A 23,098-nucleotide genomic window follows, 5' to 3' on the forward strand; every position below is an offset into this window, starting at 1 on the left:
ATGGGTGAATGGATGGGTGGTTGGGTGTGTGGGTGGATGGACGGACAGATGAGCAGATGGATGGATGGATGGAAGACTGCAGATGGACAATGGGTAGATGGGTTAGCAGATGAATAAATGCAGATGAGTAGACAGAAGAATGGACAGGAGAATGCATGGGTGGATGGTGTAGAACCCAAACCAAAGAGGAGAAAGGGCACCAGCCCAGCCTTCCCCACTATCCCAAAAAACACAGCACAGGGGCCACGGCCTCTCCTTTAATGGCAGCACAGCCTCCAATTTGGTTCTTACAGCAGGGGAGCTGTGGGCACTGTCCTGAGGCCAGGGGCGGGGGACCAAAGTGGGGGCAGGGGGCATGAGGCTGCAGCAGAGAGGCTGACACTCTTGTCTGCCCCTGAAGGCCCCTCCAGCCACAAGTCACCAGAAACTTTGGTTTTTGTTTGTTTTCAAGTTTCTGTCCTCAGGGAAGCTGTCCAGAAGGGGAAACAAGGGGGCTGCTTCCTGAGGGAGCAGAGCGGCTAGGGCTGGGAGACAGAAGGCCCGATGCCAACCAAAGGCAATGCCCAGGTCCCGGGGCCGAAACCCCACAAGTCCCAGAGCCACCGGAAGGAATGACACTGAGAGGCAGGAACTGGAACGGTCCCCTCCTGCTCTACCAGCGGCCCAAAACCCCATCCGAGGACCCCTCCCAAGCCCTCAAGAGGGGGCAGCATGTGAGGACAGGACCCCAGCATAGGAGAAAGAGAGAAGCAGACAGAGTAGAGAGAGAGGAGAGAGAGAGAGATGCAAAGAGGCAGGGGACAGGGGAGGCACTCCCTCACTTAAGGGGAGCGAACGAGTCAGTTCTGGGCCCCATCGAGCCCCGCATCCCACCCAAGAGACAACCCAGACAAGAGTGAACCTGGCAGACCCAGGTCCCTGATCCGGGCACAGCAGGGGACGAAGCCCACGGAGGGGGTGGGCAGGAGGTCGGGGCGGCGGCCAGAGGGTGGCCCCGCTGGGGGTCAGCAGGGCAGAGAAGGAGACTCAGTCCCACCAGACCTCAATGGGCGAGAACTTCCAGAGGTCAGGCTGGCCCATGTGCAGCAGGCCGCTGAAGGGCGAGGAGCTCCACTGGAACGGAGGCAGCTGGTCCCACGTAGGGCCACTGACGGCGATGATGTGAAAGGCCCTGGCCAGTGCCATGCTGGTCACCTGGGGGCCAGGGCAGAGGTCACTGAGCACCAGCTCGGGCTGGGCTTGGAGCTGCCCCAATCCAGAGGGCCCTGACCCCAGCCCTAACTTTGACCCCACCCGCAGCCCCACACCAACCCTGCCCCCGGCCCCGCCATCTGCCCTGACCCCAGCCTTCATCGCCCTCCCCCCCCCCCCCCCCCCCCTCTGCCCGGCCCCCAGCCCCCCCCCCCCCCCCCCCCCCCCCCCCCCAGCGATGGCGGTGTCCAAGCCCAACCCCTCCCCCCAGGCCCCAGGCAGGGTAGCACCTTTACATCTATGCCCCCGTGGGAGCGCTGGTGCAGGGCCTGGAAAGGGTAGGAGCCGTTGGCTGGGTTCAGGTCAGAGCGGGCCGAGATGGCGTTCTCTGCGTTGGCCTGGGGGTTGCAGGCTTTGCAAAGCGACAGGGGGTCGTGCAGGAAGTCATTGTACCTGGACGTGGGAAAGGAGGGGGCATCGGGCGTGCTGGGAAGGGGAGGCCGAGCTCCCGGTGGCGGCAGCCCCGAAACAAGCCACCTGCGTTCCCGTGCCCAGCTGCACCCCCCAACCCCCACCCCCGGCCGGGGGCTTCCTTCACCCTTCACCTCGTCATTCCATGCCCATCCTCACATCCGCTCAGGCAGCCCTCCTCCAGGGCCCCTCCGGGCCCCCCACCCTGATCCAGGCTAGATAGCCCATCGTGCCCCTTCATAGCAGTTCTGGGGGCTCAGCCCGTCCTCGCCCCGGCATCCACATCAGTGTGAGTGCTTGACGGATTTCGCATCTCCCACAGCCAGGGGGCTCCCCGCTTTGTGCCGTTCCTCCGGTACCGAGCACAGTGCCCAGCACCGGGGGTGGGGGGGTTGGGGGGGGCACTCAGCGGCGGGTCAGCACCCTCACCTGTAACGTGTAGTTACGGCTGGCCGCCGCCCTATGACCCCCCGGGCTCATGGCAAGGTTGACACAGGGGCCAGGGACGTGCACGCAAAGCTCTACAGGACTCGGGGCTCACTCTCCGCCACGCACCTCATGAGCCGGAGCATGGAGTCCAGGTCATGCACCAGCGACTGGTTCCGCCGGAAGATTTGGGCCCGGGGGCTCCCATCATAGGAGAACCAGTCTCCGTACTGGGCCACCAGGGCCTGCAGCCCACTGGCATTGAACACACTCTCAAAGTACCTGCGGGGGATAAAGACAGTCACTCACCACCCCTGCCCACGCTGGCTGCAGCCGGGGAGGCGGAGGGGCAGTCACACCAGAACATTATCACTGACAACCACGACAGGACAGTCAGTCATGTCTTCTGTTTATGCCGGGGGGTGGCTTGCTGGGGTGACCAAGCTTAGGCTCTGCGGGCCAAGAGACATGGGTTCAGATGCTGACTTCACCGCTGAACAGCTGGGGAACGCGCCTGGGGAAAGTTAGGCATTCGCTGGAGGCCTCAGTTTCCTCATCTGTGAAATGGGAACAGCGGCCATGGCTACCGTGCGGTGGTTGTAAGGACCGAATCTCTCACTTGGCAGGGCACACTGAGTGTCCAGAGGTGATGGCTGTGCCGGCCGGTTACAGCAGACGCAGTGGGGGAGCCTCGGCAGGGGTCGGCACCTGAGCCTGGCCACCCGAACCCCCCCCGCTGTGGGCCGCAGACCTAAGCCCCACCACTGTGCCCCCAAACTGGCAGGGCTTTCCTGGCCAAAGAAAGGCCAGGGTGGCTTCTTTGCTCTGCGGGTTGAAAAGCTCATGCAGGGAAGGACCCCTGACCAGCACAGAAAACTGAGTAGGGGTGAGGCAGGTATGGGGCAGGGGTGGGGACATACGGTATGTTGTAGCTGGCCCAGTAGGTCTTCTGGTAGAGTTCTGAGGTCTTATCGGCCACCACTACCATGCCCCTGGGACCAAGAAGAGAAATGGGGCAAGACTGGTGAGAAAGAGGGTACCTGTGGGCACTGCCCTGCTCAAGAACCCCTGATGGCTCCCCAGTGCCCAGAAGTAGATTAGGTCCTGGATCCTTCACCCCATTCAGAGGCTGCCTCCCCCTCCCACCTGGCCTTCCTCAGATGTTCGCCTTCCCACACACATTGCACATGCCTCCAGACTTTTTCCTAGGCAGTTCCCTCTGCTGGAACCCCCTGCTTTCCTTCCCAGGGTACTCACGGGATCTGCTCCAGGATGGTGAGCACCCTGTTCCTGGGGCTGGGCCCGCCAGGGACGAATGCCTTGTAGTCCACGATCATCCACTGGTTGTTGTACCTGCCATGCCCAAGGAAGGACTGAACATACCTTGGGGCCACTGCCCCAGCCTCCCCCATGCCCCAGTGCCCTGCACCGCCAGGAATCAAGGGGAAGGGGTGGCATGGGGGGTGTCCTGCCATCTGACTGTCACCCTGACACTGCAGCTTGACCAGGTGTCCTCTGTCTGCTCCAGAGAAGTCTATAGCTCCCTAGTGCTTATTGGAATAAAGGTCTAATTCTTTAGCCTGACATTCTAAGACCCTGCACTATCCAGCTCCAGTGTCTCTGGCTCCCAGGGCCCTCACCCACCCGTGCCCACTTGCTCAGACGGCCCTCCCCGTCTCCAGAGCCCTCAAATCCCAAGTTCTCTTCCTGGCCTCCCTCTGGGGGCCTTTCCCTGGATGGGAGAGCCTTCAGGAGAGAGGCAAAGACCCAGTTTCCCTAAGTATAAAACAAGGGAGAAGACTTTAAGACACCTTCCAACTCCAGCAGGGACCGTGAGAGGGCTCTGCAGAGGGTGTGGGGCATGTGGCCCTGGTGCCACGTCAGGTCCCCTGGGCTCTGACTGTTGAGGGGGGAGGTTGGCCCATCTCTTGGGTGAGGAGCCACAGTGCCAAGAGCCCACTCACGTGCCACTGTTGAACCTCTTGAAGGTGTCTGCCCAGGCGTCCCCGTCCAAGGCCAAGCGATTGGCCACCACATTACGCAACCACTCCAGCACACAGTCCTTGGGCTGCACGTACTTCCAGAGGGCCGGGTTCCTGTTGCCGATGGTGGTCTCCAGTGTCACCTGTGGGAGGGCCCCCTGACTTAGGACCAAGGCATGCTGCCACCAAGTGGCAGTGCTGCATCAATCATGGTCCGTACACTGGTAACAGTTTTTTTAAAACCTCATGTGCTGCTTTGGGTGCACATTCCTCACTGGTTCCCTGGCTGAACGCCGAGGGGGATTCACGATCATGCATCCAGCTTTGCCCTGGGGAACAGCCCCTGGGAGAGCCCAAGGTACTGTTCCTATGGACCCCATCCCCCAACCAAGTCAGTCAACTCTTTCCCCGGAGAGACAGCATCCTCTTTCTACCCCTTCCTTGCAGTTTTGCGGGGAAAGTCGGGCGGCTTGAGGCTGTTAGCCTGGTAGACTACCACAGTCTCACTGAATTCTTCCAGCCCTCCTGGGAAAAACACAGCATGGCTACTAATGCCCCTTTTTACTGAAAGGTAAACTGAGGCCTGAAGAAGCTAAGAGACGTGCCAAAGGTCATGGCTGGTCAGTGGATGGGCCACTGTTCCATCAGCAAACTTCCAGCTCTTAAATCAATGCTCGTTCCTCTGCACCAGGATTATTAGCATGCTTCCTCCTTTTATGAAGTCCAAAAACCAGCTAAAAGATAGCAAGAGCCATAAATGTGATGTTTAAAAGAAGAATCTGGAAAGCAAGCCTCTTGAGAGCACCTCTTGGGGACACCTCCTTCCACTCCTTCCAGCCTGTACCTTCCTTGTCCCTCAACCAGCTGCTCTTGGCATCCAGAGTCACTGCCAGGGTTCAGATCAGCGTGGCCCAGAAAGCCCTGGGAGGCAGTCTGCCCTCTCGGGCCGGGGGGAGTTCTGAACCTGGGGCAGTACTCAGGGAGTCTGCAGACTTGGAAGGGAAAACACCACCTCTTCCTTCCCACCGCCACCAAACTGGAACTCAGCACCTCCTGGCATTGTGAGCAGGGTGACCCGCCACTGTGACATGAGTGGTACCTGAGACCTGTCACCAACAGAAATCAGATGTGTTCCCACCATATGACAGGGTTGCACCCATCTCAAAACATCATTTATGCTCCCCGTTCCTTCGAAGTTATGGTAGTTAGCACACCCGCTCCCAGAACTCGTTATTTAGTCAGTTCACAAAGCAGCGCATATATAATATTAAAAGGTTATTTACGTAATATTTCGCTAAACACATTTTAATATCACTGAATTCCCTTATGGTCCCATATATTTTGGTTTATGCATTTGAAAACGTTACTCTGAGATGGGGTTCACAGCCCCCCAGACTGCCAAAGGGCTCTGTGGCATAACAGTCAGAGACCCCGATGGAAGGTACATTCCTGCCGGGATCCCTCCCAGGTAACTGGATGAGACCTCCTCAGCTGTCCTTCCCCAGACTGTCCCCTCCTTGCCCCCGCCGGACTGCAGCAAGGGGGTCCCCTCACCTACAACCTGGCCCTCACCCGCCTCTTTCCCCATTTCAGGGAACTAAGCCCCCCACTTCTCTCAGAAGGTAGCAGAGCAGGAAAGAGCCCCTTGTCGCCGCTCCCGCAGGGAAACTAGCATCTTCTGCTTGGAGCATATTTTTTAGAGCAATGTTTTCTGCTCTGCATGTTGCAATCTCAGGGCTCAATGCCCCAGCGAGGGGTGCCAGGAACAGATTTCCAAACGAGCCTGGGCCTCAGCCAGGAAATCCAATAAAAACAACACACTGTAAACAACTTATTCAGAAAACCTGGCCGGGTTAGAGGGAGTTTGAGGAAGGCAGGAGGGGAGGCAGGATGAGAAACAGCAAGGTCATGATGGAGGGAGGGATGGCTTATGCTAAACACAGCCAAACAAAACAGGGGTCACTAAGGTCAAGGTCAAGGATATTGCAAAAGGGCCCCAAGAGCAGCGACTGCTGAGGAGCTGGCTCGTGGAATGGAGAGTCCGGGGAGGCCACAGGATTTGGCGGGCCCCAGCGGGGACTGGGAATCCGATTATAAGAAGCCATCCGCCCCTCCCCAGTGGTCCAAGTACCACAGCAGAAAAGCCCCCAGCGCGGAATGGTGATGGGGGCTGCGTCCACCCACCTGCCCAGAGCTGCCAGGTGACCTACAGCCTGGGGGAAGAAAGGCCACACGGGAGGGACACTCACCAGCCCGCTGCCGATGATGTAGAAGTCGTCACAGGAGAAGAGTGCGCCAGGGTAGGACGAGAAGACCAGCTTGTTGCCAGGAGCCAGGGGAGAGTTTTCTGCGGGGGGAGAGTGAGCCCGGAGGGGGCGGGGGTGCAGGTCAGACCAGCCCACCTGGGGACCCCAGCACCCCAACCCAAGAGCCAGAGCCTCGAGGTAGGGAGCAGCAAGCCTCAGGGGGAGCCTCCAACCATTCTGATATTTTAGTAAACCAGGCCATGAGCGGTTGATGGGAAAGGGGACTGGGGAGTGACTGCTTCCTGGAGTTTCCTTCTGGGGTGATGAAGGTATTTGGGAACTAGATGCAGGTGGTGGATACACAACAGTGTGGATGTTCTATTTATAAACATGCTGCAATTGATCTACCGATGAATTGTACCCAACTGAATTGTTCGCTTTAAAATGGTTCACTTTACCCTATATGAATTTCACCTCAATAAAATAAGTAAACCAAAACATAAATAAACAACCAGAATCTTTTTTTTTTTTTTACTACCAGAAATTTTTAAAAATTAGTGCAAGTTTATATTTTCTTCTAGAACAGGCATAACTAATCTAAAGGGAAGGAAACTAGAAGAGTGGTTGCCTGAAGAATAACTACAAAGGGGCACAGGGGACTGCCTGGGGGGACGGAAATGTTCTCCATCTTTACTGAGTGGCGGTCACATGACTGTGCGGGTTTGTCCAGACCCCGCAATATGTGCATCCTAAAGGTGTGTTTAAGCTAGCCATTAGTAAAGTTAATACAAAAGGGCGGGGGGGGAGGCTCAGCCCAGGATGTCATGTATCACCCATCGGAATGGCAAAAAATTGAAATGAACATAACACCCAGTGCTGTCAAGGTGAGCTGACACGGTCACAGACCCGTGGACAAGTGTAAACCGGACGAGCCACTTTGAGAGGCAATTTGGCTGTATGTATCCAGAGACTAAAATGTTTAATTATGCCTATCTCTTTTATTTTTTTTTAAAGTAGGCTCCACACCCAGCGAGGAGCCCAACGCTGGGCTTCAACACACAACCCCAAGATCAAGACCTGGGCTCAAATCAAGAGTTGGACACTTAACCAACTGAGCCACCCAGGCACCGCTAATTACACCCAGTTGTTTTTTTTTTTAAGATTTTATTTAATTATTTGTTTGAGAGAGCGAGCGAGTAGGGGGAGAAGCAGAGGGAGAGGGCAAGCAGACGCTATGCTCAGCACAGAGCCTGACAAGGGGCTCCATTTCATAACCCTGAGATCACAACGAGCCAAAATCAAGAGTCGGACGCTTAACCGACTGAGCCCCCCAGGTGCCCCCACTTATGTCCATCTTTTAACCTAGCATTTCCACTTGGGGGCCCACTTGTCTGGCCGCAGCACCGAATGAAACACCAAAGACCTGGACATGGCCCAAATCCTCAATTGAGAACTAGTTAATTTCACATCAGCTGTTAAAAGGTGGACTGAACGTGGCAATACCCAAAATTCTCCAAGGCTAGCTGTTGAGCAAAGGGAGCAAGATGCAAATAATCCATATGCTATGGTCTTATTTATGTTTAAAAAAAAACCCAGAAAGGGGCGCCTGGGTGGCTCAGATGGTTAAGCGTCTGCCTTCGGCTCAGGTCATGATCTCAGGGTCCTGGGATCGAGTCCCACATCGGGCTCCTTGCTCCTTGGGAGCCTGCTTCTCCCTCTGCCTTTCTCTCTCACTCTGTCTCTCATGAATTAAAAAAAAAAAAAATCTTAAAAAAAAAAAACAAAAACCAGAAAGCAGACTGTTTAGGGCAGTGAAACTGCCGTATAGTACTGTAAAGGTGGACATCCATCGCTGTGCATTTACCAAAATCCGTACAACCATACTATTCAAAGTGAACTTGAATGTCAACTATGGATTTCCATTGATAGTAACGTACTGACGTCGGTAGATCAATTGTAACAAGTGTTCCACACCAATGCAGCATGTTTATAACAGGAGAAAGGAGCGGGGAGGTATACGGGAACTCTCTGTACTATCTACTCAATTTATCTGTAAACCTAAAACTTTTCTAAAGAATAAAGTCTATTAAGTAAAAAAAAAAAAAAAAAAGGTTCACATATACACAATATAAGTGCATCTAGTGCAAAAAAAATCTAGATGGATCCAAACCAAAATGGCAGCAGGTATCCTCTCAGGAAGGGTCTGGAATTTGGGAGGAGGGTATCATAAGAGATGTATTTCTTCATCTGCATTGCTGATGAAGAATGTACGTGAATGTATTCACGTATTACTAGCATAATAAAAATCAATTAAAACAAGTGGGAAAAGAAGGTACAATTTTAGTCTAGAAAAAAACAGAACCAAATATTCACAGAAATTATCTCCTATGGGTTATGGGGTGTTCAAGTGATTTTGATTGTATATGAACACCTTAGTGTATTTTCCAATTTCCTATACCATGTGTATAACTTACATAGGCTTTTGTTTCTTTGTTTAAATAATCTCTACTCCCAACATGGGGCTCAAACTCACAACCCCGAGATCAAGAGTCGCGTGCTCTACGGACTGAGCCAGCCAGGCGCCCCCTTACGTAGGTTTTCTTCAAAAGATACTACAATGGGGACGCCTGGGTGGCTCAGTCGGTTAAGCGTCTGCCTTCGGCTCAGGTCATGATCCCAGGGTCCTGGGATCGAGTCCCGCATCGGGCTCCCTGCTCCGCGTGGAGCCTGCTTCTCGCTCTGCCTCTGTCTCTCTCTCTGTCTCTCATGAATAAATAAATAAAATCTTTAAAAAAAAAAAAAAAAAGATACTACAATGTTCATGGATCTGTAACAATGAACACGACAGATCTGTGGCTACAAACAACAAGGTGGATGAACCTTGCAGGCACTGCGCTAAGCGAGCGAAGTCACAGCCAAGCAAGCACACGTGCTGTGTGTGTCTACACACGCAACATGCAACATCAGCCACACCTCATGCACGCTGTAAGAAGGCAGATGGAGATTGTGCTGGGGTGGGGATACGTGCCTGGAAAGGGCCAGGAGAGCAGCTTCGGGGGGCTGGGAATGTCCTGGTTCTCAGTCTGGGTGCTACACACAGATGTGTGCAATATGCAAACTTCCAGCTGTACACGTGCGATGTGCACGCTTCTCTGTATACGTGTCAATGCAGAAATTTACTTAAGTTAACGGGCATTAGGTTGTTTCCCAACCATTACTGTAGTTGACATCCTTGTGCCCCATCCCTGTGCACAAGTCGAAATGTTTCTCTACAGACAGGTCTGAGCCAAGAATTGCTGGACCACGGGAGTGACAGATTTTGAATTTTATTGGCTACCGGCGGGGTTCTTCCTCAAAGTGGGGGCACCAACCGGTACTCACTCCCATTAGCAGAAGATGAGGGTATACATCTCCCCACCCCCTCGCTACTTCCTGGCAACATTTCGATTTTTAAGTTTCGCCAAGAAGGAGGCGCTGCAAACATTTGGCAGTGGCCACCTCCGGGGTGGACACTGGGGCCAGGGACTGGATGGGGGAACCACGCTGGGGCACTTGGGCCTTAGTTGCAAAGTTTTCACGTTTGACAGGAAGAGCATAGTCATGTATTCACGTATTCCTTGTGTAGCTGAGTGTTTGTACTGAGTGTCTGCTGTAATTCTTCCCATGCTTGCATCCCTACCGTCTGCAGCGCGACCCTGCGATTCCTTACATCAAATGCTGGGCTCTGTTTCCCCACCTCTCAAATCGGAGCTGGTCACTGGACTTGCTTTGAGCTAAAGAATGTTGTGCCCGTTTCAATCAGCCTTCAAGAGGCCTTCCACACTGCCCTGCCCAGATATCACAAGAATAAGCCTGAGCTAGCCCAGCGACGCCAACACCCAGCTGAGAGCCACCCCCAGACACGCAGATGAGGCCATCCTCGGTCAGCCTGCTCACTCCGGCTGACCGCAGAAGCATCAGTGACCCAGCCAAGATTAGCCAGGCCTGGTCCGGCATAACAAAACCATCCGGCTGACCCACAGACACATTGAGCAAAAATAAACGGTCGTGTTTTAAGCTTCTGTTGTTTTAAATTTGGAATGATTTGTTATACAGCAGCAGGTAACTGATACACCTTGTGAAAAGGAACTAAAAGGAAACAAAAATGTTACACCTTGTGAAAAGGAACTAAAAGGAAACAAAAATGTTAACAATAAGATGGACTCCTAGGGCAGCTGACGATGTGCACAGGGCCAAGGCCCACAGCTCCCGGTGTCCCCCACCCCCTGCACTGTGTGCCCACATGCATGCTCACGCATAGATACACCCACGTCCACCCACCTTGAGGGTCTTCCCGGAACTGGAACCAGTACTTCTTGATGACGCGCAGCATGTTCTGGTAGGCGCTCCAGGTGTTGTGGGCGATCAAGAGGTCCGTCTGGCCAGGCAACAGCTTGATGAGGGCAGAGCAAGAGCCAGAGCCCATAACGTGCTTGGTCTTGGTCTTATTCAGGGCGGGCTCCAAGTCTCCCAGGTCCCCGGCGAGCTGCAACAGGCTGAGGAGGGTGGGGGGGCCGGAGAGTTACCACACCTGCCTGCAGGGAGTGCATTTCCATACCCCTTTCACAGAGGAGGAAGCTGAGGCTCTGGAAGGCTACGTGAGCGGCCCAAGGCTGGGCCAGGAGGTGGCAGAACCCATATGGGAACCCAGGTCTGTCTGACCATGAGGCGCATGGCCCTCTCCCCTACCCTGTCCGCTCCGGGAGTGGCACTTACAGGAACCCCAAGGGTTTGATGGTAAACCTCCCAGTTGGAAAGGTCATACTGCCTTCATAGCTGTCCTCGAGGCCTTTCAGCTGCAGGAGGGTCAGCCGCACCTGGGGGGGGGGGGGGGCAAAGGGGGGGGGGCCCCTCCCCCCGGGGCTCACGCCTTCTCCTGCAATGGGAGGGGCCCAGGTGCATCCTCCAGGATCCTGACAGCCCTGACCCCCCCCCCTTTCCTAGCACCCAGCCCTCCGTGCCAAGCACTCTCTTGCCATCACTTAGTTAACTATGTTTCCGCCCCCTGCCAACCTAAATCACCCCCACTTAAGAGCCCAACTGAAAGCCACCTCCTCCAGAAAGCCTCCCAGCCAGCCCTGACCCACTGTCAATGGCTCCCTATTCTGAGCTCAGTTCCTGGCTGCACTGCTGCCTGAAGGCACATGTCTCATTAGCTGACTTCTCCCCATGGTCACTGTCCCTGCTCTCTAACTAGGGAGATCATCACTGTGTCCCCCGTGCAGCCTTGGTCGGCGCTGGGTATATACCAGGTACTTCATTAGCATCTGCAAGAAGGATGGACGGGTGGACAATAGGGTAAGATACACGGACGGACAGTCAGGCAGCACTGAGAGATGGATGCATGGCTGCTAAGTTATGTAGAAGGGAGGGAAGGACAGAGAAGCAATCGTCCAGGTGGATGGCAGGGTGGACAGAAGGACAGATGTCCAGTTGGGTGCATAGACTGGATGGGCAGAGAGGACAAGACAGATCCATTCCTTCATCTCTAAATATTCCACCAACCTTTACATATAAAGCACCCACTGTGCCGGCCCTTCTGCTAGGCGCCAGGGATACTGTGGAGGACAAAGCAGATGTGGTCCCTGCCTTGTCCTCGTGGGGCTCGAGTCTCGCTGAAGACAGACTCTGAGTCCCTCACTAGAGCGCCACCGGGAAGTATGGGGACGGGACAGAGGTGAGGGGTGAGGGGAAGAAGGTGTTCTGGGCAGAAGGGGCAGCAGGTCCTAAGCCCTGAGGCAAGAGGCAACACATCTTGTTCGAGAAACCAGGAGGTCAGGGAGGCTGGACCACAGAGCGAGGCGGTCAGCAGGAGATGAAGCCGGGGATAGACAGGGTGCATCATGCCCAGGGAACGGGGCGGCCCTGGGTGGGGAGAGAGAGCAGCTGTGGTGGAGCTACAGATGGACAGACTGACACTGAGAGGTGCTTCGATGGCCGATGGCTGGGAGAAAGGTGGGGATTGAAGCAGACAAGGTGGACGATCAGATAGACAGCTGGGCAAGTAAATGGGAAGAAGTGTAGGGGGGGAGTGGACAGACAGGTAGATGGCAGGCAGGGAGATGGACAGGCAACAAAATGGGGGTATGTCAACGGTTGGGGAGGTGGCTGGTGGGAGAACTGAGAACTGGCCTGAGATGGGCAGGGGGTAGCAGATGGGTGAGAGGACGAGAGAGGAAGACAGATAAACCTGTGGGTGGTACGTGTGCTGACAAACTAGACACACGGATGGCTGGGTGGGAGGGAAGGGTGCACAGGGAGGGAGGGGGCATGAATGGAAGACAGATGGATGGGTGGGTAGGAGGGAGAGAGGAAAGGATGGAGGGAAAGGGAAGAGAGTATGGCGGGAGGGAGGACTGAATGGCTGGATGGACAGATGGATGAATGGATGGGTGGTTGGGTGGGTAGGTAGATGAATGGATGGATAGTTGGGAGCGAGGGACAGAGGGAGAGGGAAGAAGGGAGAGAAGACTGGATGGATGGACGGACATATGGAGGGTGGATGGGTGGGTGGATGGCCAGGGAGGGAGGAAGGACTGATGGATAGATGGGTGGATGGGTAGATGGATGAAGGAGAGAGGGAGGGAGGGAGGGAGGGAGGGGGAAAGGGCTGGTGAAGAGGGCTGGGAGACAGGCAGCTGGCCAGCAGAAGCCACAGCAGTGGCAGGTCCCCAGAGCAGACCCAGCCCGCCGCCCCTCCCACAGAGCATGGGGGCCACACCCACCTGATGCCAGTAAGCAGAGCCCTTGTTCAGCTCCATCTCCTCCTGCATCCACTCCAGGTTGGTCTCCAGGAAGCTCTTGAGCTTCTCGCAGTAACCGACTTCATACTCGAAGGGGCCACAGTAATTCACCACCGTGTTCATCCAGTGCATGTAGATGAGCTGTGGGGCAGGCGAGGTGGGCGAGGGTCGGGGCGGGGTAACCAGGCTGCTCTCCTCGCCAAGGACCCCGCTGGCTCCCCACCCGGGCTCACACTTCTCACCCCGTCCAGGCCTCCGAGAACCATGGTGCCCTGGTGAGGCCCCTCCGCACCTTTGCTCCCGCTGGCTCTCATCCCCCCGAGGCCCCTCCCACCCAACCCACTCTTGTCCCATCAGGGCCCAAAGCTTCTGGATGTCTCCCTCCTTTGAGAGCCTTCAGCATTCAAAGTCTGCTCCAGACTGAGCATCCTCTGTTACTGGAGACCCCCAAGCTATGGATGTATTCGGTCGGTCAACAAACTACGACTTTGGCGCCCCTACCGTGTCCTGTCCGAAGCCCCGAGGACACGGCAGAGAACTCACAACTGACATGCGCGTGCACAAGTGAATGCCGGGCCAGTTCAACCAGCTGTCGAGAGGCCTTCCACACCTCCCGGCCTGATGTCACATGAATAAGACAGGGCACGTTCAACACCACATCGGCCCCGTCGGCCCCGTCACCCAGGCTGACAGACAGCCAACCCCCAGATGCATGAAGGAGACCGTTCGAAGCCACCCAGCTGCCCCCGCTGACCAGCTAGCTGACCGCGGAAGCATGCGTGGGCCCGGCCAAGATCAGCCAGGCCTGGCCTGGAATCCCGACTCCACCCAGCTGTCTTTCCAGCAGGGGCAGGGGCGTCCCCTATCTTGTGGCACTACGGGACCTGGTCCGTCGCCCGGAACTCACATGGATGGCACTCTGTATGAACGCACCCACGCAAAGCTCAAGGCAACTCTGCAAGGACATTGCTATCCTCACCATCCCTGCTTCATAGCTGAAGACACCGAGGCACGGGCAGGTGACTAACTTCCCAAGGTCCTCCAGGTACTGAATCAAAGAGTCAAGATTTGAACCCTGGAAAGGTGTGGATTTGTAATTTCCCAAAGGCTGCGGGGTTAACTTCCAGCCACACCCCTCGCCACACTGGAAATACTCCCAAGACACACAGGCCAGTGAGGGGATTGTGGCAGCACCTGGTACCCCAAGACTGATTGCTTAAGGACCCCCCCCCCGCTCCACAGCCATCTCCCTGAAACACATCCGATTTCTCCTCTGCCCCCCGAGGCCTCAAAAAGATGCCACTTCCCCCATACACCTTTCCACTACTTCCAGAAGCATTTCCCAAGTGCCTGTCCTATATCAGGCTCTGGCCTGGGTGCAGGGGACACAGCTGGGGACAGGACACCATCACCACTCACGAGAAACTCCCGGGCCAGTGGTGGGGGGGAGGGGCGTGGGCAGCAGAGCAAAACGCTCAGAAACAGAGACTCTGGTCAAACAGCTGGGTTTGAATGCTGGCCCCCCTGCTGACTGGCTGTGTGACCCTGGGTGAGTAATTTCACCTCCCTGAGCCCCGGTGGGGCAGTCCTGCTTCCCTCGGTGGGGCGGGGAGGCTGGTGTGCGGGCTGAGGGAGAGAACACGGGCCGGGCTCCTGGCACACGTGTCCGGGCTTCCTCACAGGAGAGCCCCTGGGGCCTTGCCTCAGTGTTCCTGGCAGGCTAGCAGGCCCCCTGAAAGACAGAATCCTGCCTCATTCACTGCACCCCAAGCAGCGCCGGCCTGGCCCAGCATCTGAGCAGCTCCCCAGACATCCAGGTCCCAAGCGGACGTCCAAAACGGCTGCTGGGTGTCAGAACGAGGAGTGTGAGCTTTATAAGGGGGTGTCCCCTGTGTGCAGTCATCTGTCACGTGCTCTCCCCCCTCAGCAGCCAGCATCCAGGAGCCATCGTGTTGCTGATTCCTTCCCCAAGGTCTATCACACGGCGCTCGGCGGCCCCAGCGCACGTGTGGACTCAATGCTACCACTGCAAATGACTTTCCCAAGTGGGTGTCACACCTCCCCCCACGCTGCAGGAGACGGGCTGTCACCACGAAGTGTCGCCCACTTCTGAGACGAGCCGCCTTCTGAAATTGATGCTAGCACTTTTCTAAAGCCCCAGATCAAGTAGGGCAAAACAGTAGGTTGTCTGAGGATTCCACACGTGTGGTAAAACTAGTTTAACAAAAGTAAGAGGGTGGAAATAATTCAAGTGTCCGTCCACGGATGTGTGGATAAATAAAACGTGGTCCATCCATCCAAGACAGTATTATTTGGCCACAAAAAGGAGTGAAGGACTGACACAGTCTAGAACGGGGATGAATCTTGAAAACACGATGCTGAGGAAAAGAAGCCAGACACAGAAGACCACCCACCCACATGAAATGTCAAGAATCAGCAAACCCATGGAGACAGAAGGTAGGTTAATGGTTGCCAGGGGCCGGGGTGAGGGAGAAAAAGGAGCTTTGGGTATGGGGTTGCTTTCTGGGGCGATGAGAATGTTCTGGAATGGGGTAGTGGTGATCGTTGCACAACCCTATGAATATACTAAAAACCACTGAATTGTACATTTTAAAATAGTGAGTTTTATGGCATGTGAATGATATCTCAATATGAATGAATGAATGAATGAATGAATGAAAGTCGCATTTAGGGTGATGGTGCCTCTGGGGGCAGGGGTTGGGAAGGGGGCCTCAGAGGGATCAGTAACACTGTACGTTTTAGTCTGGATGTCTGTTTTATTGCTCTGTGACTCAGAAAATGTCATACATCCTTCATACGTGTCAAATACTACCTAGCCTAAGTTTTTTAAAGACTGCACGTGAGCTCTGGCTGCCCAGTTACGTGGAGGGCTGGGGGTGGGAGCAGGGAGCCCAATCTGCACGCACCTCACCTCAGAACCCTTCCGAGCTTCCTGGGGTGCACACTGGGTGGGGTGGGAGGCGGGAGCCCCAGGTCCCCCATCTGGCCCTTACCTCCTCAGACACAGCGGCCTCTGCCACACCCGCGGCGTAGGCCTGCAGGCTGTCGTTGTAGCGGCCGTTCGTCTGCAGCTCCAGAAAGGCCCACCTACACGGGGAGGAGAGCGGGCCTGGTCAGCGTGGGGGCACATGCAAAGCCGGCCCTGGGCTGGGCACGCGGCCACCTCCAGTTAGACCGTGAAAGACAGAGTGAGAAACTGCCATTCGTGCGAATGGCCGTCTGTCTGTCTTTGTGCACTTGTCAGCGAAATCCCTCAAAGAGGAGCTGCTGGGTCAAAGGGCACAGGCATTTTTAATTTTAATCAGCCTTGACAAACGGCCACCCCCCCAAAAGCTGTACTAATCCACCCCTTACCAGCCAGTGTCAAACAAGGGCTTCCTCGGGCGCCTGGGTGGCTCAGTCGGTTGAGCGACTGCCTTCGGCTCAGGTCATGATCCTGGAGTCCCCGGATCGAGTCCCGCATCGAGCTCCCTGCTCAGCGGGGAGTCTGCTGCTCCCTCTGCCCCTCCCCCCTCTCATGTGCTCTCTCTCTCTCATTCTCTCTGTCAAATAATAAATAAAATCTTTAAAAAAACAAAACAAGGGCTTCCTCTGTGCTAGATGACGTTCTAGTCACTTCTGGTCTACTAACTCATTCGATCCTTGTGACAATCCCACGCTCCTACCAGGCAGGCTCTGCTACTCCCCATAGTACAGAAGAGGAGGGAAATTAAGGCACAAAGTTCCATAACTGCCGTGGAAGCCTGCACTACTACCCCTCCACCCTCTCTGTGCCCTCTGCCGTGTGGCTTTGCGGTCCCTCCTACCCATGGCCAAGTCCCTCCCCACCCCACTGATCTGGGCTCCGTCATATGACTCGCTTTGGCCAATGGATGGAACTGACCGTGTGCCAGGTGTAAGATTAGCCTTTGCGAGGCCTCCTTTGTTTCCGCTTGCCCTCCTCTGCCTCTGCAGGAGAACATGGCCCAGCCAGCCTGCTGCTCTCAGGAACATGACAGAAACATGGAGCAGACCAGCTCTGCAGACCCATAGTATGAAGCAGAGCTGCCCTGGCTGCCCCTTGGACCCACCGAAAATAACCCTGGGTTATCTTTAAAGCCAGTGGGTTTGGCGGCTAGTTCGTTACACAGCACCGTTGCCCAACACTAGCTGATACACTTGCCGAAGGTTACAGAGCTGGTAAAGGGCCAAGCCGGGATTCAGGTCCAAGCAGACTGGCTCCCATTCCTTCTGGGAAGCAGCACTTCCCAAACTCTGACGTGCATCCATGTCACTCAAAGACCTGACTCGGAAGTAGATTCTGATCAGGTGTCGGGGCAGGGGCCCGAGACCCTGTATTTCTAACTAGCGGCCAGGTGAGACCAGCGCCACCAACTTGCAACCACGCTTGGCTGTAGACCACCTCGCCAAAACGTACCCACTCCTGTCTGTCCACTCCTTGCCTGAAAGGATTCCTAGCAATCTTTCTCATCTTTGCCAAGGCAGTGGTTGAAAAACGCAATCATGTTGTTTTGATGATAATCCTTTAATTAGTTCAATTATCCTTGTTTTTTTTAATTTAATTAATTGAAATTGGTTGATTAATTGAAATTGATTGAAAAACGCAATCATGTTGTTTTGATGATAATCCTTTAATTAGTTCAATTATCCTTGTTTTAATTTTTTAATTTAATTAATTAACGTATTTATTTATTTTTAAAGTAGGTTCCACACCCAGCATGGGGCTTGAACTCACGACCCTGAGATTAAGACCTGAGCTGAGATCAAGAGTTGTACGCTTACCTGACTGAGCCACCCAGGCACCCCTACACTTGTTTTTAAATTTTTACTGGTCACCTATAGTTCTCTGGTTCAAGGACTTTACTCACTTTTCTCCCTTGAGTTTCTTTTCTCATTGATTTGTGAAGTTCTCTATGTACACATTAGCCCTTTGCTTGTCACTAACATTGAAAATATGTTTGTATTTTAATTGATTTTTTGCTTTTGCTTTTGCCATATAGAGGTTTTTGGGTTTTTTTGCGCAGCCAAATCTATCCATCTTTTCCTTTATGGTTCTGGATTTCATTCTTGCTCCTAGGACACAAAACTATTCACCCAGGTGGCTTCTGTAACTCGGGGACAAACATTTGTTAAGGCAATTTCCACGAAGAAAATGAGGGGCACCAGGAAGATGCTAATGAGACCAGGAAGAGGCTCCGAAACAAGGCAGAGCCAGGCTCCACCAGAACGGTCTCACGGGGAGGTGGCCAACACGCCATCCGAGAGCTCCAGGGCAAGAACAGCTGTGGCCTAGAGAGAATTCTGGAGAGGAAAAGACGATCAAAACACGCTCACCTGATACTTGCAGCAAGCAAGCCATTTTGAGAGCCTACTGGGTGCCAGACACCGAGGGTGCACAAAAGTGAAGGACATTCAGGCTTGGCCTTCCCAAGGCTAATGCGGGGGTGATGGGTGGCTGGGGGCAGGGGGCATGTAAGCAGGTAATGACATAACAGGGCAACTGCTACGATGAGAAAGGGCTGCCATGTGCTGACGAGATGTCAGAGACAACATAAAAAAAAGATGGGAGAAGGATAAATGGTAGACTCAAGATAACCCTGTGTGTGCAAGCATTTTACTTACGCATGCACGCACGCATACCTACACTTAAACATACACATGCACGCTTAGGCCTATTTTTGCATAGAAAGTTGTGGAAGAAAGAGCTAACAGCGGTTATATATGTGGGGACTTACCTCACACATCGTAACTTTTCTAAACTGCTGGGATTTTTTTTTACCACAAAAAGTTAATTGTCTAACAATCACCACCCTCCCCCATCTCCTTGTGCGCTGCCTTGTTCCAAAGGGCAACTGGGGTGATTCCATTTAGATGGGTTTTATTCACTTTGCCTGAGTCCTCAGAAAAACACAGAGAGATGGGTTTCCACCTATCTTTCCAGAACACTCTGGGCAGGGGACGTTCCCATTTAAGGGGTTTTGTTCCAAGCCACCAGACTTCAGTGCCGGAGCCCCTGAGGCTGATCTCTGAGGATCCCTCTGTTGCCTCAGGCCCTAAGCCTAATCAAATGATTCCTCACCCCTTCACCCCCCCTCCCCCCCATCCTAAAGGGTTCTCACCACCCTTGCCACAGAGATGAGGCAGGCGAAAATACGAGCCTAGATCGCTCTGATAGTAAACTCTGCTCCATACTACACTTCCTGGCCCTTCCAGCCTCGACTTCCCCATCTGTAAAATGGGGGAGGCTTGAACTTGGGCAAACGGCCTCTAGATTCCCTCACCGCTGTGCCGACTGACAACTTTGCAAAACTCTATCCCCATCCCTGGTCAAAAGGAAACCACTGACAAGCGTTTCTAAAGTTAAATGTACCCATTAGACTGCTCTCTGTTAAAGAACACATCCTTCCTGCTTACTTGGTTCTAAAATAGCTGATCTTTTATGAGATAAAATTGACAGAGATCAATAAATGCTGTTCTGTTTTGGTTTTAATGCACTCACTTGACAAAAATAAAAAGTTGGCAGTACTGATCTGTTTCTCCAATCTTCTTTTTCTTTCTTTTTTTTTTAATCTGGAGCGTCTATGGGCCACACTGTGATTTTATGTCACGGGTGCCTAATGCCTGACGACTCCAGGGTCTAAAGAGGCCATGTTTGAGAAAAACCAGACCACTGCTCTGTGATGAGCAGGGGGGGTCACAAACCTCCCCCGGTCACCACGCCCTGACCTGGACACAGTGCACCATGGACACCTTCGCCTACCTTATCTGTGCCTACAATTCTTTCCTCACTCTTGATGGGATATGTTCACCTTTTCTGACTTCCAAGAACAGCTGGATGGTATTTACCCACTTTACTGGGCTGGGTTTCTGCTCATTAGTTGGTGGATTTGAGTGGGTTCCCTGCTTCTTAACAGGGTAATTCCCTCTTATTGGTACTCACTTCCTTTCCCAACTCCGCAGTGACTCGTGATTTGGGTTGGGCAGCTGGTTGCAGAGTCAAGGATGGAGGAAAAGGTAGGGCTGGAGGGGTGCAGCCTCCCCAACACCAAGGCTGGAATCAAACTGGTGCAGGCTCGGCCTCCTGGGGCACCTCTGATGCCCAAGCACCGAATCCTAAATGTTTCAGGCTTCATGGGGAGTATCAGTCCCAGGTCAGATACAGCACAACTGAAAGAGGATAGACTATGGGGGGGAAAGAGGACATGGAATTTATCCTGACAATCCCAGGATCCCCTGTGGCGAATTCTGGGGGACAGAAGGAGGAGAGATCCCAACTCAGGTAAACAGAAGAGTCAAATCCCTGGCCTCCATCCTTTGAAAAACGAGACAGGCACCCACAGTTCAGAGGTTCTGCTGACCGGGGGCCAGGAAACCTCAGATGTCTTTCTTTCATCTTATCCCTGAGTTCTAAGAGGTCGATCTTAAGGGCCTCAGTTTCCCTGTTTCCAATATCGGGGCTTCTTTTTTTTTTTTTTAATATTTTATTTATTTGGGCGCCTGGGTGGCTCAGTCGGTTAAGCGGCTGCCTTCGGCTCAGGTCATGATCCCAGGGTCCTGGGATCGAGTCCCACATCAGGCTCCCTGCTCCGCGGGGAGCCTGCTTCTCCCTCTCCCACTCCCCCTACTTGTGTTCCCTCTCTCACTGTGTCTCTCTCTGTCAAATAAATAAATAAAATCTTAAAAAAAAAAAAAATTTTATTTATTTATCTGGGAGAGAGAGAGAGCACGAGCAGAGGGGAGGGAAAGAGGGAGAAGCAGGCTCCCCACTGAGCAGGAAGCTCGATGAGGGACTCGATCCCAGGACCCTGGGATCATGACCTGAGCTGAAGGCAGACACTTAACCCACTGAGCCACCCAGGAACCCCAAAATAGGGGCTTCTGATACAGTTCTCCCGACAGCCCAGCCCCCAGTGCTAAATAGGCCAACTGGACAGAAAGGATGCTGGAAAGGGGACATGAGAGCAAGAAGTGTGGACGAGACCTGGGCTCTCGCCTCAGGCCTGTTTCCCTAACTGTAAAATGGGGGCAGAGGACACCTGCTCCTTTCTCTTTCACTCATTTCTTCCTTCAGTAAACAAACAGAGTTGCTTTCTGTGATCCCACTGAATTTCCCTTCAAGCCTCACCTTTAGTAGGGGAAACGGGTTCAGAGAGGCGAAGTGATTTGCCCAAGGTCACACAGCGAAGGAGCTGGGCCCACAAAGAGCTTTCCATCCACCACAATCAAGGAAGCCCTCTCTCCATTTCTGTTTTCCATAATTCAGAGCAACACAGCCCAGTGGGGGCCTCCTGGGGACAAGGCCCCCTTCCCATGCTGGGCCTCACCTCTGTGCCTCCTTCCTAGCTAACATGGAGGCAGAGATTTGTCATGCCCTCTTGGCTTTGCTAAGCAGGGCCAAAAACACGTGTGAGTCAGCAGAGAATGGGTCACCAGATTCCAGAGCCACAGAGCTCTAGTTCCCTCCATAGACAATAACTAGCCCACCCTGTGGCCTCCTCTCCCTGGGAGCCTCCCCAGATCAGCCCCACCCAGCTCCTGTGTCTGCAGCAAATCCCCTCCTCACAATCTCCCCTCTGTCTGTCTATCTGATACCCTCCCAAGTACCACAAAGGATCAAGATGGGGGTGTCCTCAGTGTCCTATATCTCCCCAACACCTGCAGGAATTAATGCATGCCAGCAAAATGGATGGGAGCAGTGGGAGGGTGGAACGGGGAGGGGGCCTTAGGGTTCACTAAGATCCCCAGCATAGCCTTAATCCAGGGCCTGAGCCCTGCTGACAAGGCTTTCAGGCAGAATTTCCCCACTCCCACTGACTCAGGTTACCCTTCTGGTGCTGTCTCCCCCTCTAAATGGAGACCCACCTTGCTCAGCTCTATGTCCCCAAGGCCAAGTACATCAGGTGAGGGAATGAATGAATGAATGCATGGGCAGAAGCCCTGGTACAGGGCCTGAGAAGGGTACCACCCAACCTCCCAGCCAGAGCACATCCTCAAAATCTGAGCCACAGATAACGAAATGGGAGCCCAGACAGGCAGGGGAGTCAGAACAGCAGCTGATCATGACTACCAAGGATGGAGCACTTGGCTCCATACCAACTATCTGGCTAAGCAACTTTCCCCTGGACCAGGAAGGAGGAGAGAAAGAAGGAGCAGAGCCCAAGCAAAAATACTATCTGGATCTACATGAATTTAGGGATCCTGGCTTTTCCCATTGGCCTAGAATCCAGGCTCAGTCGGGCTGCCCTGGTTCTGGAACAGAGGCAGGAGCATGGCACCCATGGGGTAAGCCACACTCAAGGAAGTGAGAGTTTCTCTCTTGAAGAGCTATCACCAGCCTTCTGGCCCAAGGGCGGTGGGGATGGGGGGACGGGGTGCTCCGCAGACCTAATCCAGATGGAGGCACTGGGGTCTGGGTGGTAGGGATCTGGTCTCTAAGTGTAACAGAGGTACTGTCACCCTTTACTGAAGGCGAGGGACTGGTCCCCATGAGCTGAGGGATGCTGCATTAGCCCCCACCCAACCAGGGACCTGCTACAGCCTCAGAGGAGGGGAAACTGACCCGCAGGGAGCCAGGGGCGCTGAGGCCCGGAGCCCGTGCGAGCCCCTCCTCCGACCGGTCCCGCGCGGGGTTGGGCCAACCCTTACCCGGTCTCGCGGATGGCGTTAGTGAGGTTGGCCCAGGCCACGGCATCTGGGTGGCGGCCATCCACGAGGCGGAGCTGGCCGGTCTCGGCGTCCAGGAGCACCGAGCGGCTGCGGGACTCGGGAGGGACCGGCCCGTTGGGCCCCCACTGCCGTCCCGAGATCGGGATTGCGCCCGTCAGGCCGCTCAGGAACAGCCCGACCAGCAGGGCCAGCACCAGGGCCAGCGCCAGCGCCCGCGTCAGCGCCCGGGCCAGGCGGCCGCCCGGTGAACCGTACATCGGGGCCACCATGACGGCGCGGAGTGGAGCGCCGCAGCGCGGCTCACGTGACTGTA

The 23,098-nt window shown here is 54.4% G+C and overlaps 1 protein-coding gene across 2 annotated transcripts; it reads right to left on the reverse strand.

The window, feature by feature from the left end:
• On the reverse strand, window positions 1-23,098 carry PLBD2 (phospholipase B domain containing 2). 2 transcript variants are annotated; one of them, XM_021698529.2, is made up of 12 exons: window positions 22,765-23,098; window positions 16,113-16,206; window positions 13,081-13,239; window positions 11,072-11,172; window positions 10,637-10,851; window positions 6,320-6,417; window positions 4,053-4,213; window positions 3,346-3,441; window positions 3,009-3,080; window positions 2,218-2,370; window positions 1,482-1,644; window positions 2-1,194 (listed from the first exon to the last, which is right to left on the reverse strand). In XM_021698529.2, exons 1-12 carry the CDS (start codon window positions 23,052-23,054, stop codon window positions 1,027-1,029), a joined length of 1,770 nt encoding a protein of 589 aa, XP_021554204.1. In that variant the 5' UTR covers window positions 23,055-23,098; the 3' UTR covers window positions 2-1,026. The 2 variants fall into 2 exon arrangements, with proteins under 2 accessions (XP_044776939.1, XP_021554204.1); XM_044921004.1 differs by lacking the exon at window positions 3,346-3,441 and having other exon boundaries at window positions 1-1,194.

Source organism: Neomonachus schauinslandi, chromosome 14 (genome assembly GCF_002201575.2).
Source record: "Neomonachus schauinslandi chromosome 14, ASM220157v2, whole genome shotgun sequence".
NCBI classification, from domain to species: domain Eukaryota; kingdom Metazoa; phylum Chordata; class Mammalia; order Carnivora; family Phocidae; genus Neomonachus; species Neomonachus schauinslandi.

Coding starts and splice junctions, on each gene's coding strand:
- PLBD2 (XM_021698529.2), bottom strand. CDS start 23,054: ATGGTGGCCCCGATGTACGGTTCACCGGGCGGCCGCCTGGCCCGGGCG. Junction 11,173..13,080: donor GCTCTGCTTACTGGCATCAG/GTGGGTGTGGCC, acceptor CCCCCCCCCCAG/GTGCGGCTGACCCTCCTGCA. Junction 1,645..2,217: donor TCCATGCTCCGGCTCATGAG/GTGCGTGGCGGA, acceptor TCCCACGTCCAG/GTACAATGACTTCCTGCACG.